A 20,445-nucleotide genomic window follows, 5' to 3' on the forward strand; every position below is an offset into this window, starting at 1 on the left:
GGTCTCTGTGGGTCACTATGGGTCTCTGTGGGTCTCTGTGGGTCTCTGTGTGTATCTGTGTGTCTCTGTGGGTCACTGTGGGTCTCTGTGTGTCTCTGTGTGTCACTATGGGTCTCTGTGGGTCTCTGTGGGTCTCTGTGTGTATCTGTGTGTATCTGTGTGTATCTGTGTGTCTCTGTGGGTCACTGTGGGTCTCTGTGTGTCACTATGGGTATCTGTGTGTCTCTGTGGGTCACTGTGGGTCACTGTGGGTCACTGTGGGTCACTATGGGTCTCTGTGGGTCTCTGTGTGTCACTATTGGTCTCTGTGGGTCACTATGGGTCTCTGTGGGTCACTGTGGGTCTCTGTGGGTCACTATGGGTCTCTGTGTGTATCTGTGGGTCTCTGTGTGTCACTATGGGTCACTATGGGTCTCTGTGGGTCACTATGTGTCTCTGTGTGTCACTATGGGTCTCTGTGGGTCTCTGTGGGTCTCTGTGTGTATCTGTGTGTCTCTGTGGGTCACTGTGGGTCTCTGTGTGTCTCTGTGTGTCACTATGGGTCTCTGTGGGTCTCTGTGGGTCTCTGTGTGTATCTGTGTGTATCTGTGTGTCTCTGTGGGTCACTGTGGGTCACTGTGGGTCTCTGTGTGTCACTATGGGTATCTGTGTGTCTCTGTGTGTCTCTGTGTCTCTGTGGGTCACTGTGGGTCACTGTGTGTCTCTGTGGGTCACTGTGGGTCTCTGTGTGTCACTATGGGTCACTATGTGTCTCTGTGTGTCACTATGTGTCTCTGTGGGTCACTGTGGGTCACTGTGGGTCACTGTGTGTCACTATGGGTCTCTGTGGGTCTCTGTGTGTCACTATTGGTCTCTGTGGGTCACTATGGGTCTCTGTGGGTCTCTGTGGGTCACTATGGGTCTCTGTGTGTATCTGTGGGTCACTATGGGTCACTATGTGTCTCTGTGTGTCACTATTGGTCTCTGTGGGTCACTATGGGTCTCTGTGGGTCACTGTGGGTCTCTGTGGGTCACTATGGGTCTCTGTGTGTATCTGTGGGTCTCTGTGTGTCACTATGGGTCACTATGGGTCTCTGTGGGTCACTATGTGTCTCTGTGTGTCACTATGGGTCTCTGTGGGTCTCTGTGTGTATCTGTGTGTATCTGTGTGTCTCTGTGGGTCACTGTGGGTCACTGTGGGTCACTGTGGGTCTCTGTGTGTCACTATGGGTATCTGTGTGTCTCTGTGTGTCTCTGTGTCTCTGTGGGTCACTGTGGGTCGCTGTGGGTCTCTGTGTGTATCTGTGTGTCTCTGTGGGTCTCTGTGGGTCTCTGTGGGTCTCTGTGGGTCTCTGTGTGTCACTATGGGTATCTGTGGGTCACCATGGGTCTGTGTGGGTCACTATGGGTCACTATATGTCTCTGTGTGTCACAATGGGTATCTGTGTGTCTCTGTGGGTCACTGTGGGTCTCTGTGTCTCTGTGGGTCTCTGTGTGTTTCTGTGTGTCACTATGGGTCTCTGTGGGTCACTATGGGTCTCTGTGGGTCTCTGTGGGTCTCTGTGTGTATCTGTGTGTCTCTGTGGGTCACTGTGGGTCTCTGTGTGTCTCTGTGTGTCACTATGGGTCTCTGTGGGTCTCTGTGGGTCTCTGTGTGTATCTGTGTGTATCTGTGTGTCTCTGTGGGTCACTGTGGGTCACTGTGGGTCTCTGTGTGTCACTATGGGTATCTGTGTGTCTCTGTGTGTCTCTGTGTCTCTGTGGGTCACTGTGGGTCACTGTGTGTCTCTGTGGGTCACTGTGGGTCTCTGTGTGTCACTATGGGTCACTATGTGTCTCTGTGTGTCACTATGTGTCTCTGTGGGTCACTGTGGGTCACTGTGGGTCACTGTGTGTCACTATGGGTCTCTGTGGGTCTCTGTGTGTCACTATTGGTCTCTGTGGGTCACTATGGGTCTCTGTGGGTCTCTGTGGGTCACTATGGGTCTCTGTGTGTATCTGTGGGTCACTATGGGTCACTATGTGTCTCTGTGTGTCACTATTGGTCTCTGTGGGTCACTATGGGTCTCTGTGGGTCACTGTGGGTCTCTGTGGGTCACTATGGGTCTCTGTGTGTATCTGTGGGTCTCTGTGTGTCACTATGGGTCACTATGGGTCTCTGTGGGTCACTATGTGTCTCTGTGTGTCACTATGGGTCTCTGTGGGTCTCTGTGTGTATCTGTGTGTATCTGTGTGTCTCTGTGGGTCACTGTGGGTCACTGTGGGTCACTGTGGGTCTCTGTGTGTCACTATGGGTATCTGTGTGTCTCTGTGTGTCTCTGTGTCTCTGTGGGTCACTGTGGGTCGCTGTGGGTCTCTGTGTGTATCTGTGTGTCTCTGTGGGTCTCTGTGGGTCTCTGTGGGTCTCTGTGGGTCTCTGTGTGTCACTATGGGTATCTGTGGGTCACCATGGGTCTGTGTGGGTCACTATGGGTCACTATATGTCTCTGTGTGTCACAATGGGTATCTGTGTGTCTCTGTGGGTCACTGTGGGTCTCTGTGTCTCTGTGGGTCTCTGTGTGTTTCTGTGTGTCACTATGGGTCTCTGTGGGTCACTATGGGTCTCTGTGGGTCTCTGTGTGTCTCTGTGTGTCTCTGTGGGTCACTGTGGGACTCTGTGGGTCTCTAAATGTCTCTGAGTGGGTCTATGTGTTACTATGTGTTTCTATGGGTCTCTATGCGTCTATACAGTGAGGGAAAAAAGTATTTGATCCCCTGCTCATTTTGTACGTTTGCCCACTGACAGGGAAATGATCAGTCTATAATTTTAATGGTAGGTTTATTTGAACAGTGAGAGACAGATTAACAACAAGAAAATCCAGAAAAACGCATGTAAGAAATGTTATAAATTGATTTGCATTTTAATTCTACATTTGAAGCTTTCGTGACTGCAAGGATTCATATTCTTTGGTTCTATTCGGTAAAGTCACGTAGATAAAACAAATTAAAATAAATTGAAATAAAATGAAAGAAACAATTAAAACACGACGTTTCGGAAGCAAAGCAAGCTTCCGTCTTCAGCAAAAGAGAGTGCTCCTAATCTCAGTTTGTTACCTGTATAAAAGACACCTGTCCACAGAAGCAATCAATCAATCAGATTCCAAACTCTCCACCATGGCCAAGACCAAAGAGCTATCCGAGGATGTCAGGGACAAGATTGTAGACCTACACGAGGCTGGAATGGGCTACAAGACAATTGCCAAGCAGCTTGGTGAGAAGGTGACAACAGTTGGTGCGATTATTCACAAATGGAAGAAACACAAAAGAACTGTCAATCTCCCTCGGCCTGAGGCTCCATGCAAGATCTCACCTCGTGGAGTTTCAATGATCATGAGAACGATGAGGAATCAGCCCAGAACTACACGGGAGGATCTTGTCAATGATCTCAAAGCAGCTGGGACCATAGTCACCAAGAAAACAATTGGTAACACACTACGCCGTGAAGGACGGAAATCCTGCAGCGCCCGCAAGATCCCCCTGCTCAAGAAAGCACATATACATGCCCGTCTGAAGTTTGCCAATGAACATCTGAATGATTCAGAGGACAACTGGGTGAAAGTGTTGTGGTCAGATGAGACCAAAATGGAGCTCTTTGGCATCAACTCGCCGTGTTTGGAGGAGGAGGAATGCTGCCTATGACCCCAAGAACACCATCCCCACCGTCAAACATGGAGGTGGAAACATTATGCTTTGGAGGTGTTTTTCTGCTAAGGGGACAGGACAACTTCACCGCATCAAAGGGACGATGGACGGGGCCATGTACCGTCAAATCTTGGGTGAGAACCTCCTTCCCTCAGCCAGGGCATTGAAAATGGGTCGTGGATGGGTATTCCAGTATGACAATGACCCAAAACACACGGCCAAGGCAACAAAGGAGTGGCTCAAGAAGAAGCACATTAAGGTCCTGGAGTGGCCTAGCCAGTCTCCAGACCTTAATCCCATAGAAAATCTACAATCTTGTCCCTAACATCCTTGGAGAGCTCTTTGGTCTTGGCCATGGTGGAGAGTTTGGAACCTGATTGATTGACTGCTTCTGTGGACAGGTGTCTTTTATACAGGTAACAAGCTGAGATTAGGAGCACTCCCTTTAAGAGTGTGCTCCTAATCTCAGCTCGTTACCTGTATTAAAGACACCTGGGAGCCAGAAATCTTTCTGATTGAGAGGGGGTCAAATACTTATTCCCCTCATTAAAATGCAAATCAATTTATAACATTTTTGACATGCATTTCTAGATTTAAAGCTTTCGTGACTGCAAGGATCCATACTCTTTGGTTCTATTGGGTAAAGTCACGTAGGTAAAAAATGAAATAACAAAAATCACGACGTTTCGGCCACAACACAAGCAGCCTTCATCAGGTGAAAGGACGAGACTGAAGGCCGCTTGTGTTGTGGCCGAAACGTCGTGATTTTTGTTATTTTATTTTTTACCTACGTGACTTTACCCAATAGAACCAAATAGTATTTTTGACATGCGTTTTTCTGGATTTTTTTGTTGTCATTCTGACTCTCACTGTTCAAATAAACCTACCATTAAAATTATAGACTGATCATTTCTTTGTCAGTGGGCAAACGTACAAAATCAGCAGGGGATCAAATACTTTTTTTCCCTCACTGTTTTACTAAAATGCATATATAAGTTAAAATAAATGCATAAATAAATGAAAATACATTTAAGTAAACATAAAAATTTAACGTCACTTTACCGTGCTGAGAGGCGTTAAAATGATTTTTAAAAACACACGTGAAAATTCACGGAGAGTTCTAACAAGGGTCGTGCACTGAACGAGATCTACAGGCAGGCTGAGGAGCGGCGCTTTGTCTCAGCCGTGAACGGGGTCTACGCGGTGACTCATCGCGACCCATACAGGTTCTAGCAAGCGTGTCGTATCCCAAGCAAGGCGTCGTACCCCAAGCAAGACGTCGTATCTCAAGCAAGACGTCGTATCTCAAGCAAGACATCGTATCTCAAGCAAGACGTCGTATCCCAAGCAAGGCGTCGTACCCCAAGCAAGACATCGCATCTCAAGCAAGACGTCGTATCTCAAGCAAGACGTCGTATCCCAAGCAAGGCGTCGTATCCCAAGCAAGGCGTCATACTTTTCGATTTAAAGCTTTCGTGACTGCAATGATTCATCTTCTTTGGTTCTTTCGGTAAAGTCACCACATAGAATGAGAATAAAATAATAAATTGATAAAATAAAATAACACAATAATATTCTCACGACGTTTCGGCCACAACACAAGCAGCCTTCATCAGGTGAAGGGACGAGACTGTCTGGCCGAAACGTCGTGAGAATATTATTGCGTCATTTTATTTTATCAATTTATTATTTTATTCTCATTCTACGTGACTTTACCGAAAGAACCAAAGAAGAAGGCGTCGTACCCCAAGCAAGACGTCGTATCCCAAGTACATTTTTTTCACATCAAAACACGACGTGTACCAAATTCGACGTATTCCTAAGCGGTCGTATACCGAGGTACCGACTGTTTGTGGTTCAGTTTCTATTCATTCTTTAAGGCGACGCTACCAAGACGGAGGATCCCCCCTGGGTCCGGAGGATCCGGGGTCAAAATACAAATTGCCCAGCGGCGCACGATCAGGCCGCCAGCGACAGCTGCCACGATCAAAGGGCGCAGCGCGATAAGATCCATCACCTAGGGTTCCGGCGGTGACGGTCGCTCGGACGGCGGCGTTATCGCACGCTCAGAGAGATGGGGAGGAGGGGGGAGGAGGAGGGGGGAGGGAAGGGAGGGAGGAGGAGGGAGGAGAGGGGAGAGGGAGTCGCTGAACCGATCCGGAGCCTCCCCTAGGTCGACTCAAACGAGTACTGCCTGGTGCCGTGTTTAAACACCGCCATATACAGCAGCAGGCATCGTCAGGGGTCGGGATCGAACCCACGACGTCCAGTAGACCAAGCGAGGTAGTTAACATCTCGTAGCCACCGTGGCCCCCTCAACTAACTACTCACGCACACCGTAAAACACGCACTAACTCACCCACACAGTAACCCACTCACTAACTCACCCACACAGTAACCCACTCACTCACTCCACCACTCACTAACTCACCCACTCACTAACTCACTCATACCGTAACCCACTCACTAACTCACTCACGCACTAACTCACCCACTCACTAACTCACTCATACCGTAACCCACTCACTAACTCACCCACGCCGTAACCCACGCACTAACTCACCCACTCACTAACTCACTCACACAGTAACCCACTCACTAACTCACTCACGCACTAACTCACCCACTCACTAACTCACCCACACCGTAACCCATTCACTAACTCACTCACTAACTCACCCACTCACTAACTCACCCACGCCGTAACCCACGCACTAACTCACTCACTAACTCACCCACGCCGTAACCCACTCACTAACTCACCCACTCACTAACTCACTCATACCGTAACCCACTCACTAACTCACTCACGCACTAACTCACCCACTCACTAACTCACCCACGCCGTAACCCACGCACTAACTCACCCACTCACTAACTCACTCACACAGTAACCCACTCACTAACTCACTCACACAGTAACCCACTCACTAACTCACTCACACAGTAACCCACTCACTAACTCACTCACGCACTAACTCACCCACTCACTAACTCACCCACACCGTAACCCATTCACTAACTCACTCACTAACTCACCCACTCACTAACTCACCCACTCACTAACTCACCCACGCCGTAACCCACGCACTAACTCACTCACTAACTCACCCACGCCGTAACCCACTCACTAACTCACCCACTCACTAACTCACTCATACCGTAACCCACTCACTAACTCACCCACGCCGTAACCCACGCACTAACTCAATCACTAACTCACCCACTCAGTAACTCACCCACTCACTAACTCACCCACGCCGTAACCCACTCACTAACTCACCCACTCACTAACTCACTCATACCGTAACCCACTCACTAACTCACCCACACAGTAACCCACTCACTAACTCACCCACTCACTAACTCACCCACTCACTAACTCACTCATACCGTAACCCACTCACTAACTCACCCACACAGTAACCCACTCACTAACTCACCCACTCACTAACTCACCCACTCACTAACTCACCCACACCGTAACCCATTCACTAACTCACTCACTAACTCACCCACTCACTAACTCACCCACTCACTAACTCACCCACTCACTAACTCACCCACTCACTAACTCACTCACACCGTAACCCACTCACTAACTCACCCACTCACTAACTCACCCACTCACTCACGCCGTAACCCACTCACTAACTCACCCACGCCGTAACCCACTCACTAACTCACCCACTCACTAACTCACCCACTCACTAACTCACTCACGCCGTAACCCACTCACTAACTCACTCACACCGTAACCCACTCACTAACTCACCCACTCACTAACTCACCCACTCACTAACTCACTCACGCCGTAACCCACTCACTAACTCACCCACGCACTAACTCACCCACGCACTAACTCACCCACTCACTAACTCACTCACACCGTAACCCACTCACTAACTCACCCACACCGTAACCCACTCACTAACTCACCCACTCACTAACTCACCCACGCACTAACTCACCCACTCACTAACTCACTCACACCGTAACCCACTCACTAACTCACCCACACCGTAACCCATTCACTAACTCACTCACTAACTCACCCGCTCACTAACTCACCCACCCACTCACTAACTCACTCACTAACTCACCCACTCACTAACTCACCCACGCCGTAACCCATTCACCCACGCCACCGCTCCCCGCACGCTTGCGCGCACGCACGCACGCCAATGATCGGCGCTCACCCACACGCGTCTCCGTACCCAACCGAACCACCACCACACAACACAAAAGGTGAGACTGGTTGAACCAGCACCCGGCCGGAGCGACCCCGACGATGTCAGGAAAATGCGCGAGGGGTTGAGGAGGGGGGGGCAAGGTCACGGGGTGACTGCAAAAGACTCGGCCACGAGGGAGGGATGTCGTGAAACTGGCCCCAAAAAGTCGCGCACTCACTCATATACACACTCACTCACACACTCACTCACACACTCACTCACACACTCACTCATACACTCAATCATATACACACTCACTCATACACTCACTCACACACTCACTCACACACTCACTCACACACTCACTCACACACTCAATCATATACACACTCACTCATACACTAACTCACACACTCACTCACTCACACACTCACTGACTCACACACTCACTCACACACTCACTCATATACACACTCACTCACACACTCACTCACTCACACACTCACTCACTCATACACACACTCACTCATACACTCACTCATATACACACTCACTCACACACTCACTTACTCACACACTCACTCACTCATACACACACTCACTCATACACTCACTCATATACACACTAACTCACACACTCACTCACTCACACACTCACTCACACACTCACACACACACTCACTCATACACTCACTCACACACTCACTCACTCACACACTCACTCACACACTCACTCACTCACACACTCACTCACTCATACACACACTCACTCATACACTCACTCACTCATACACACACTCACTCATACACTCAATCATATACACACTCACTCATACACTAACTCACATACTCACACACTCACTCACTCACACACTCACTGACTCACACACTCACTCATTCATATACACACTCACTCATACACTCACTCAGATACACACTCACTCACACACTCACTCACTCACACATACACTCACTCACACATACACTCACTCACTCATACACTCACTCACTCATACACTCACTCATACACTCACTCACTCATACACTCACTCATACACTCACTCACTCATAGACTCACTCATAGACTCACTCATATACACACTCACTCATACACTCACTCATACACTCACTCTCTCATACACTCACTCACTCATACACTCACTCATACACACACTCACTCATACACTCAATCATATACACACTCACTCATACACTCACTCACACACTCACTCACACACTCACTCATACACTCACTCACTCACACACTCACTCATACACTCACTCATACACTCACTCATACACTCACTCACTCATATACACACTCACTCATACACTCACACACTCACTCACACACTCACTCATAGAAACACTCACTCACACACTCACTTATACACACAACAACAATCGCCATTCGCCACTAAGTGGCAGTGACGTCACCACGACGCTTGTGCCAGGCTATGTGCACCTTGAGGCCAAGTGAAGTATCGAACGCCCACTGGCAGAAGGTCACGGGGCAGACCCAGGTGCTACGGGTCGACTGCCTAAGATGAGTGGCTGATGCACCACCTGTGCCCCCTACTGTGCCAATTTGCTGTGCTTTAGCCACCCGGCACTCCGCTCGTTGTTGTGAGCGCCGCTCCTCCCCCTGCGTTGTTGTTGGAGGGCGACTGCCCCCCACTGCCCAGTAGCATCCTTCACGAGCCTCCTCCACAGAGGCCGATCTTGACACCGCTGGTACCAGTCATCAGCAAGTCCACTCAGCTCCACATCCTCCCGTACCGCTTCGCTCCATCTCTTCTCTAGCCCGTGCCGCGCCCGTTTAGCCGCCTCGATACGGCCGAACAAAAGCTGTTTAGGCATGCGGTGGCTGGGCATGCGGGCTACATGACCCAGCCAACGCAGCCTTGCCTGCCGGAAAAGCTCACCGATGGGATTTTCAAAGATTTGTGAGCTCACCCACTCATACACTCACTCACTCACACCCACACACACACTCACTCATACATTCACTCACTCATACACACACTACTCACACTCACTCACGCACACACTCACACACGCACGCACTCCCTCACTCGCACATACACTCACTCACACGCGCCTGCAACACCACGCAACCACACAACACAAAAGGTGAGACCGGTTGAACCGGCACGCGACCCCGACGGTGTCAGGGAGGGGTTTGGGGGGGGGGGCAAGGTCACAGGAGGAACGCAAAAGACTCGGCGACGAGGGGGGGATGTCGTGAAACTGGCCCCAAAAAAGTCGCGCACTCACTCATATACACACACACTCATACACTCACTCACTCATACACTCACTCACTCATACACTCACTCACTCATACACTCACTCACTCATACACTCACTCACTCATACACTCACTCATACACTCACTCATACACTCACTCACTCATACACTCACTCACACACTCACTCACTCATACACTCACTCATACACTCACTCATACACTCACTCACTCATATACACACTCACTCATACACTCACTCACTCATACACTCACTCACTCATACACTCACTCACACACTCACTCAAACACTCACTCAAACACTCACTCATACACTCACTCACTCACATACACACTCACTCATACACTCACTCACACACTCACTCATACACTCACTCACTCATACACTCACTCACACTCACTACTCACACTCACACACTCGCTCACACACTCATTCACTCACACGCTCGCTCACACACGCAGACACACTCACTCACGCATACACGTCAACCCATGCGGTTTCATCGTTTTCTTGAACAGGGAAATTTAGTGAATGTTGTGCCTTGGGGTTCTCCAACGCACAACTGGTGTTGCTTTACCAAGTAACGATTTGGTTCTGTTTACGTTTACCGTGACAAACCATGCGACTATTTGGCTGTGTCGGTGGTCGCGGGTTCCACGACGCAACATTTATATATTCACGCGATCGTTGCGGCCGCTTCGATCCGGGCGACAATAAAGAATTTCGAACGAGCAAACAAAACAAAGAAAAACCGAAATCAAAGTTAATCGTTAAAACGCCCTCACAATTGCCCGTGTTTATCGCCCGTGCAATCCACGACGACGGCAGCGCCGTGTGCAGCCATCCACGCGCGCAGCAAACGGCGGCATCGCCGCTGCGAGATCACAGACGCGTCGCCCGACACCAGCGACACACACCGGCTCGCGTGCAACTGCTGTCGCTGTTCCGTAACCATCAGTCGCGACCACACGGGTCTGTGGCTCTCACCTCGCGATGGGACCTTTGTACGGCGAACGTTGAGACGTGTTAAGGGGGGGGGCACGGGGGCGAGCGGTGAGGTCTGAATCGGACCGCGATAAGGTAGGGCACCGATAAGGGGTTGACAGATATAATTAGTAGTTTAGTGTATAGTAGTAGTGTGTAGTAGTGTAGTGTGTAGTGTAGTGTGTAGTAGTGTATAGTGTAGTGTATAGTGTAGTGTATAGTGTATGGTAGTGTAGTGTATAGTGTATGGTAGTGTATAGTGTAGTGTATAGTAGTGTATAGTAGTGTATAGTGTAGTGTATAGTAGTGTAGTGTATAGTAGGGTAGTGTATAGTGTATTGTATGGTAGTGTAGTGTATAGTAGTGTAGTGTATAGTGTAGTATATGGTAGTGTAGTGTAGAGTAGTGTAGTGTATAGTAGCGTATAGTGTATTGTATAGACGTGTATAGTAGCGTAGTGTATAGTAGTGTATAGTGTAGTGTTTGGTAGCATAGTGTATAGTAGTGTAGTGTATAGTAGTATAGTGTATAGTAGCGTATAGTGTATTGTAGAGTAGTGTATAGTGTAGTGTATAGTAGCGTAGTGTATAGTAGTGTATAGTGTAGTGTATGGTAGTATAGTGTATAGTGTAGTGTATGGTAGTGTAGTGTATAGTAGTGTATAGTGTAGTGTATGGTAGTATAGTGTATAGTGTAGTGTATAGTAGTGTAGTGTATAGTAGTGTGTAGTGTATAGTGTATTGTGTAGTGTATGGTAGTGTAGTGTATAGTAGTGTAGTGTATAGTATACAGTGTAGTGTACAGTGTAGTGTATAGTGTAGTGTATAGTGTAGTATATGGTAGTGTAGTGTATAGTAGTGTAGTGTATAGTAGTGTATAGTGTAGTGTATGGTAGTGTATGGTAGTATAGTGTATAGTAGTGTAGTGTATAGTATACAGTGTAGTATACAGTGTAGTGTATAGTGTAGTGTATGGTAGTGTAGTGTATAGTAGTGTAGTGTATAGTGTACAGTGTAGTGTACAGTGTAGTGTATAGTGTAGTGTATAGTGTAGTGTATGGTAGTGTAGTGTATAGTATAGTGTATGGTAGTGTATGGTAGTGTAGTGTATAGTAGTGTAGTGTATAGTAGTGTATAGTGCAGTGTATTGTGTAGTGTATGGTAGTGTAGTGTATAGTATGCAGTGTAGTGTACAGTGTAGTGTATAGTGTAGTGTACAGTGTAGTGTATAGTGTAGTGTACAGTGTATAGGATGAACACTGAGATTTAGAAAGGGCACGGGGTGGCCAGTAAGGTCTGAATCAGTCTGTGAAAAGGTAGGGCACTACCTTTGTTGACAGGTGTAGCACTATAAACTACACTAATAAGGGGTTGACAGGTACACTCACACCACACTCACACCACACTCACACCACACTTCGTGTTACTGCACACACTCACGCAGCCCAGATGATGGTATCGCACCGTGTGTGTGTGTGTGTTGAGAGTGGACCCTGCGTGAGTTGAGTGTGTGTATGTGTTTGTGAGTTGAGTGTGTGTGTTAGTGTGTGGGTTGAGTGTGTGTGTGTTAGTGTGTGGGTTGAGTGTGTGTGTTAGTGCGTGTGAGTTGAGAGTGTGTTAGTGTGTGTGTTAGTGTGTGTGTGTCAGTGTGTTAGTGTGTATGAGTTGAGTGTGTGTGTGTGTTAGTGTGTGTGTTAGTGTGTGTGTTAGTGTATGTGTGTGTTAGTGTGTGTGTGTAAGTGTGTGTGTTAGTGTATGTGTGTGTTATTGTGTAGGTTGAGTGTGTATATGTGTTAGTGCATGTGAGTTGAGTGCGTGTGTTATTGTGTGTTAATGTGTGTGTATGTTAGTGTATGTGTGTGTTAGTGTATGTGTGTGTTAGTGTATGTGTGTATTAGTGTGTTAGTGTATGTGTGTGTTAGTGTGTTAGTGTGTGTGTTAGTGTGTGTGTTAGTGTATGTGTTAGTGTATGTGTGTTATTGTGTGTGTTAGTGTGTGTGTTAGTGTATGTGTTAGTGTATGTGTTAGTGTATGTGTGTGTTAGTGTGTTAGTATGGGTGTTAGTGTGTGTGTGTTAGTGTGTGTGTGTGTGGTGGGGAGCGATAGTGTAGCGGTTAGCGCGCTGCGCTATGAACCTGGCGACCCGGGTTCGATTCCCGCTCATGGCCAACACCAGTGACAATTATCTGAACCGGTCCCGGGCCTCAAATGAGTACCTGGTGCGGTGTGTAAACATTGCCACTAGGGAGACAAAGGCGGTCGGGCGTGGTGCTGGCCACCCACCCCCTCGTGTACCGTTCCGGCCTTCATAGGTGCTCGCTAACAGCACTTGCCCCTACAGTCTGTTAAGGATATACGGGGGATCTTTGATCTTTGTGTGTGTTAGTGCTAGTGTGTGTGTTAGTGCTAGTGTGTGTGTTAGTGCTAGTGTGTGTGTTAGTGCTAGTGTGTGTGTGTTAGTGTATGAGTTGAGTGTGTGTGTGTTAGTGTGTATGTGTGTGTGGGTCATGTAGCCCGCATGCCCAGCCACCGCATGCCGAAACAGCTGTTGTTCGGCCGGATCGAGGGGGCTAGCACGGGCTAGAGAAGAGATGGAGTGATGCGGTACAGGAGGACGTGGAGCTGAGTGGACTTGCCGATGACTGGTACCAGCGGTGTCAAGATCGGCCTCTGTGGAGGAGGCTCGTGAAGGACGCTACTGGGCAGTTGGAGGCAGTCGCCCTCCAACAACAACGGAGGGCGGAGGAGCGACACTCACAACAACGAGCGGAGCGCCGGGTGGCTAAGGCACAGCAGGTTGTGCCTTAGCCACCCGGTCTGCCCCGTGACCTCCTGCCCACGGGCGTTCGACACTTCACGTGGCCTCAAGGTGCACGTGGCCTGGCACAAGCGTCGTGGTGACGTTTGTTGTTGCGTGAAAGTGTGTGTTAGTGTTAATGTGTGTTAATGTGTGTGTGTTAGTGTGTTAGGAGTGTGTGTGTGTTAGTAGTGCGCGTGAGTGTGTGTGTCTCGATTCACGTCTAGGGGCCGCAAACCTGGCCCCAACGTGCCAGGTTTGTGACCCCCAGTCACTCGCCCGCACACACTCAGTCACTCACCCACACACACACTCAGTCACTCACACACACACAGTCACTCACCCACACACACCCAGTCACTCACCCACACACACACTCAGTCACTCACCCACACACACACTCAGTCACTCGCCCGCACACATTCAGTCACTCGCCTGCACTCAGTCACTCACACACTCACTCAGTCACTCACCTCACACTCAGTCACTCACCTCACCCACACACACTCAGTCACTCAACTCACCCACACACACTCGGTCATTCACCCACACGCACTCGGTCACTCACCCACACAGACAAAGATCCCCCGTATAGCCTGGATAGACTGTAGGGCGCAAGTGCTGCTAGCGAGCAAGGCCGGCGAGGCACACGAGGGGGTGGGTGGCCAACACCACCAGGACCGGTTCAGATAATCGTCGCTGGTGTTGGCCGCGAGAGGGAATCGAAACCGGGATGCCGGGTTCGTAGCGCAGCGCGCTAACCGCTACACTACTGTCACTCACCCACCCACACACTGACACACACACACCGACACATACCCACACACACTGACACACACACCGACACACACTCACACACACACACTGACACACACACTGACACACACCCACCAACCCATCTCTTCTCTAGCCCGTGGGACTCACTCGCCCACCCACTCACTCACCCACCCACCTACCCACCCACTCACCAACTCACTCACCCACCCACCCACCTATTCACCCACTCACCAACTCACTCACCCACCCACCCACCTATCCACCCACTCACTCACCAGCTAACCCCGCGGACTAAACCCGCCCGCCCTGCCCTCCATGCGACACACTGGCCGAGCCAGTAGGGGGGGGGTGGGGTGGCACGTGCCCCCCCCCCCCCCCCCAATGATCCGATCGAAATCCCTAATTTAGATCGGATCATTGGGGTGTATTAGTAATAAATCGGCATTTTGCGACCCCCACTGCCACTGTGTAGCATTGTATGACGTGCCAGGGACTCTATGAGATGATAGGACAATAGTCTGAGTCCACAAACGGCAAAGCAGTTAGAAGCGACTCACAGAATTGTGCGCGGTTGCCTATACAGTAGACGACATCCCTGAAGGCATTCACCTTCAGCGAGCGCCACGCCGATCACAACGCGGTTCGCAATTCGACCCTCGATCGATGATGGCTGCACCATCGCCGCACACGCCTCGAGTAACAAGCAAGAGACAAGTCCTTACTAACAACTCCTTACTTACAACTCCTTGCTAACAAGTCCTTACTAACAAGTCCTTACTTACCAACAACTCCTCGCTTACTGACAACTCCTTGCTTACTAACAACTCCTCGCTAACGTCTTACTTACTAACAACTCCTTGCTTACTAACAACTCCTCGCTAACAACTCCTTACTTGCTAACAACTCCTCGCTTACTAACAACTCCTCGCTAACAACGCCTTACTTACTAACAACTCCTTGCTTACTAACAACTCCTTGCCAACAACCCCTTACTTGCTAACAACTCCTTACTAACAACTCCTTACTTGCCAACAAAGTCCTTACTTACTAACAACTCCTTACTCACCAACAACTCCTTACTAACAACTCCTTACTAACAACTCCCTACTCACCAACAACTCCTTACCCGCTGACAACTCCTTACTAACAAGTCCTTACTTACTAACAACTCCTTACTCACTGACAACTCCTTACTTACTGACAACTCCTTACTCACTAACAACTCCTTGCTAACAACTCCTTACTTACTAACAACTCCTTACTCACTAACAACTCCTCACTTACTGACAACTCCTTACTCACTAACAACTCCTCACTTACTGACAACTCCTTACTCACTAACAACTCCTTACTCACTAACAACTCCTTACTTACTGACAACTCTTTACTTACTGACAACTCCTTACTTACTAACAACTCCTTACTTACTAACAACTCCTTACTCACTAACAACTCCTCACTTACTAACAACTCCTTACTTACTGACAACTCCTTACTTACTGACAACTCCTTACTTACTAACTCCTTACTCACTAACAACTCCTTACTCACTAACAACTCCTTACTAGCTGACAACTCCTTACTAACAACTCTTCACTCACTAAAAACTCCTCACTAACTGACAACTCCTTACTCGCTAACAACTCCTTACTTACTGACAACTCCTTACTTACTAACAACCCCTTACTAGCTGACAACTCCTTACTAACTGACAACGCCTTGCTCACTGACTCCTTACTTACTAGCAACTCCTTGCTTACTAACAACTCCTTGCTTACTAACAACTCCTTGCTAACTGACAACTCCTTACTGACAACTCCTTACTTACTGACAACTCCTTACTCACGAACAACTCCTTACTTACAACTCCTTACTTACAACTCCTTACTTACTAACAACTCCCTACTCACTAACAACTCCTTACTTACTGACAACTCCTTACTCACTAACAACTCCTTACTCACTAACAACTCCCTAGTCAATAACAACTCCTTACTTACTAACAACTCCCTACTCACTAACTCCTTACTAGCTGACAACTCCTTACTGACAACTCTTTACTCACTGACAACTCCTCACTTGCTAACAACTCCTTCCTCACTGACAACTCCTTACTTACTGACAACTCCTTACTCATTGACAACTCCTTACTCACTAACAAGTCCTTACTTACTAACAACTCCCTACTTACTGACAACTCCTTACTTACTGACAACTCCTTACTGACAACTCTTTACTCACTAACAACTCCTTACTTACTAATAACTCCCTAGTCACTGACAACTCCTTACTCACTGACAACTCCTTACTTACTGACAACTCCTTACTCACTAACAACTCCCTACTAACAACTCCTTACTTACTAACAACTCCCTACTCACTGACAACTCCTTGCTTACTAACAACTCCTTGCTCACTAACAACTCCTTACTAACTGACAACTCCCTACTCACTAACAACTCCTTACTCACTGACAACTCCTTACTTACTGACAACTCCTTACTCACTAACAACTCCTTACTGACAACTCTTTACTCACTAACAACTCCTTGCTCACTAACAACTCCTTACTTACTAACAACTCCCTACTCACTGACAACTCCTTACTTACTAACAACTCCTTGCTCACTAACAACTCCTTACTTACTAACAACTCCCTACTCACTGACAACTCCTTACTTACTAACAACTCCCTACTCACTGACAACTCCTTACTTACTGACAACTCTTTACTCACTAACAACTCCTTACTAACTGACAACTCCCTACTCACTAACAACTCCCTACTCACTAACAACTCCTTACTTACTGACAACTCCTTACTTACTGACAACTCCTTACTTACTGCAGTGGGTTTACCCTCCAACACACAACCGGTCAGTGCTGTACTAGTAACGCATTGGTGCACGGTTTTGCGTTACGTGATAAATACCCTTACTGATTGGCCAATTTAACAACAGGGTTTGTCACGCAAACAGAACGTGGCCAATTCGTTACTAGTACGACACTAGTGTATAGTGTAGTGTATAGTGTAGTGCATAGAGTATAGTAGTGTAGTGTGTAGTATAGTATATAGTAGTGTAGTGTATAGTAGCATAGTATATAGTAGTGTATAGTGTAGTGTATAGAGTATAGTAGTGTAGTGTGTAGTATAGTATATAGTAGTGTAGTGAATAGTAGCATAGTATATAGTAGTGTATAGTGTAGTGTATAGTGTAGTGTATAGTAGTGTATAGTGTAGTGGATAGTAGTGTATAGTGTAGTGTATAGTGTAGTGTATAGTAGTGTATAGTGTAGTGTATAGTGGTGTAGTGTATAGTGTAGTGTATAGTAGTGCATAGTGTAGTGTATAATATAGTAGTGTATAGTGTAGTGTATAGTGTAGTGTGTAGTGTATAGTGTATAGTGTAGTATATAGTAGTGTAGTGTATAGTGTAGTGTATAGTGTAGTGTATACTAGTGTATAGTGTAGTGTATAGTGTAGTGTATAGTAGTGTATAGTGTAGTGTATAGTAGTGTATAGTGTAGTGGATAGTAGTGTATAGTGTAGTGTATAGTGTAGTGTATAGTGTAGTGTATAGTGTAGTGTATAGTGGTGTAGTGTATAGTGTAGTGTATAGTAGTGTATAGTAGTGTATAGTGTATAGTAGTGTATAGTGTAGTGTATAGTGTAGTGTATAGTGTAGTGTATAGTAGTGTAGTGTATAGTGTAGTGTATAGTGTAGTGTATAGTGTAGTGTATAGTAGTGTATAGTATAGTGTATAGTATATAGTAGTGTATAGTGTAGTGTACAGTATCGTGTATAGTGTAGTGTATAGTATAGTGTATAGTGTAGTGTAAAGTGTAGTGTATAGTATAGTGTATAGTGTAGTGTAAAGTGTAGTGTATAATATAGTGTATAGTGTAGTGTATAGTAGTGTATTGTATAGTGTATTGTATAGTGTAGTGTATAGTATAGTGTATAGTATAGTGTATAGTGTAGTGTATAGTGTAGTGTATAGTATAGTGTATAGTGTAGTGTATAGTGTAGTGTATAGTGTAATATATTCTAGTACAGCAACACCGTTTGGGTGTTGTACAGCAACTTTGGTTTGTGACGTGGACACGTTCTGTTTACGTGACAAACCCTCGACCTAAGTTGGCCTTGTCGGGTGCTGCCGGGCTTAGCCGACGACGACACATTAGTATATTTACGTGACTTAAACGCCAAACTACCTTGGGCGTTGAACCGACGCTAACAACGATAGCAAAAGCTCGGACCGCACTCAATCATTGGGCCAGCGCAACCGGGAGAGCATTGGGAGATTTCAGACACAGAGAGTCCAAATTCCCGCACTCACACCACTGCTGCTGCTGCTGCTGCTCAAATCGGCTGCAAATTATCTCAAAGGTCACCCCGGTGTAGCCTCTAGTGGGACTGTAGGGGCAAGTGCTGTTAGTAGCGAGTAGCAGCAGCAGCAGCGTCCTATAGACACACGGACAAAGGTCCCCCGTGTAGCCTCTAGCAGGCGGTAGAGGCAAGTGCTGTTAGTAGCAGCAGCAGTGTCCTATAGACACACAGACAAAGGTCACCCCGGCGTAGCCTCTAACAGGGCTGTAGGGGGCAAGCGCTGTTAGTAGCGAGTAGCAGCAGCAGCAGCTGTGAAGGTCGGGATGAAACCCACGACCTCCTGCGCACCAGGCGATGTAGTCAACATCTCCCAGCCATCGCCCGCCCGCCCGCCCGCCCGCCACTCACTGGTGCCCTCGACGCGGTCACTGACGCGGCTCCACACAATCTGCCGCGTCTCCAGCACCACCTGCAGCGTGCGCCGCTCCGAGCGGGCGCGCCGCGGGTAGAACACCGCCATCACCGTGCCCAGCTCCAGCGCCCGCATCATGCGGCTCATGTCCATCGTCGGCAGCATCCCCGGCGAGCCGCCGCCGCCGCCGCCGACGCCGACGGCCGGGCCGGCGGCGCTCCGGCGTCGTCCCTCGTCGCCTTGGGCCGCGGCCGCCGCCCCGGAGGCGCCGCCGGCGGGGCCGCCGGCGGGGCCGCCGGCCGACGCGGCGCCGAAAGCGGCGGAGGGCGCCGTCGCGGAGGACGGGGAGCCGTAGCCGCGGGGGGCGTAGCCGGGCATGGACATGACGGCCGGCTCGGCGGTGGCCCGGTGCTGCCCCCTCCCTCCTCCTCCCTTCTTCCTCCTCCTCCTCCTCCTCCCTCCCTCCTCTTCCTCCTCCTCTTCCTCCTCTCACGTGGGAGCCTCCTGCAGCAGCGGCGGATGTGGTGGGAACGTCGATCGTGGAAACGCTGTCGGAGGAAAAGCAATCCAGAATGTCATTTTCATTTATTTAGCGACGATGACGACAATGATGACAACAATGACAACGACGACGATGACAATGATGACAACAATGACAACGACGACGATGACAATGATGACAACAATGACAACGATGACAATGATGACAACAATGACAATGACAACGACAACGACGACAACAATGACAACGATGACAACGACAACGACAATGACGACGATGACAACAATGACAACAATGACAACGATGACGACAATGATGACAACAATGACAACGACGACGATGACAACGACGACGATGACGACAATGACGACGATGACGATGACAACAATGACGACGACGACGACGATGACCACGACGACAAAGGCTGTGGCAAAGAGCAAAGTTGTGTGACCGCGATGTAGACTCACTTATAGAGGACGAATTAAATCTACAAACTACGTTTGATATTTTACCGGCTGTAAGGTCCCACTGAGCTACTGT

At 48.3% G+C, this 20,445-nt stretch overlaps 1 protein-coding gene across 2 annotated transcripts in view; it reads right to left on the bottom strand.

Moving 5' to 3' along the window:
- LOC116957023 (1-phosphatidylinositol 4,5-bisphosphate phosphodiesterase gamma-1-like) overlaps nucleotides 1-19,886 on the bottom strand; it is a 122,226-nt gene extending 102,340 nt beyond the window's left edge. The window contains exon 1 of one of the 2 annotated variants that reach the window (XM_076055134.1): nucleotides 19,400-19,886. In XM_076055134.1, the coding sequence (XP_075911249.1) occupies nucleotides 19,400-19,787 (388 nt within the window). In that variant the 5' untranslated portion in view covers nucleotides 19,788-19,886. The remainder of the gene's footprint in view (nucleotides 1-19,399) is intronic. The other variant, XM_076055132.1, reaches the window with a different exon arrangement.
- Between the last annotated feature and the right edge of the window lie 559 nt (nucleotides 19,887-20,445).

The sequence above is a fragment of the Petromyzon marinus genome, chromosome 69, assembly GCF_048934315.1.
Source record: "Petromyzon marinus isolate PM22_M1 ecotype Great Lakes invasive population chromosome 69, UKy_Petmar_22M1.pri1.0, whole genome shotgun sequence".
Taxonomy (NCBI): domain Eukaryota; kingdom Metazoa; phylum Chordata; class Hyperoartia; order Petromyzontiformes; family Petromyzontidae; genus Petromyzon; species Petromyzon marinus.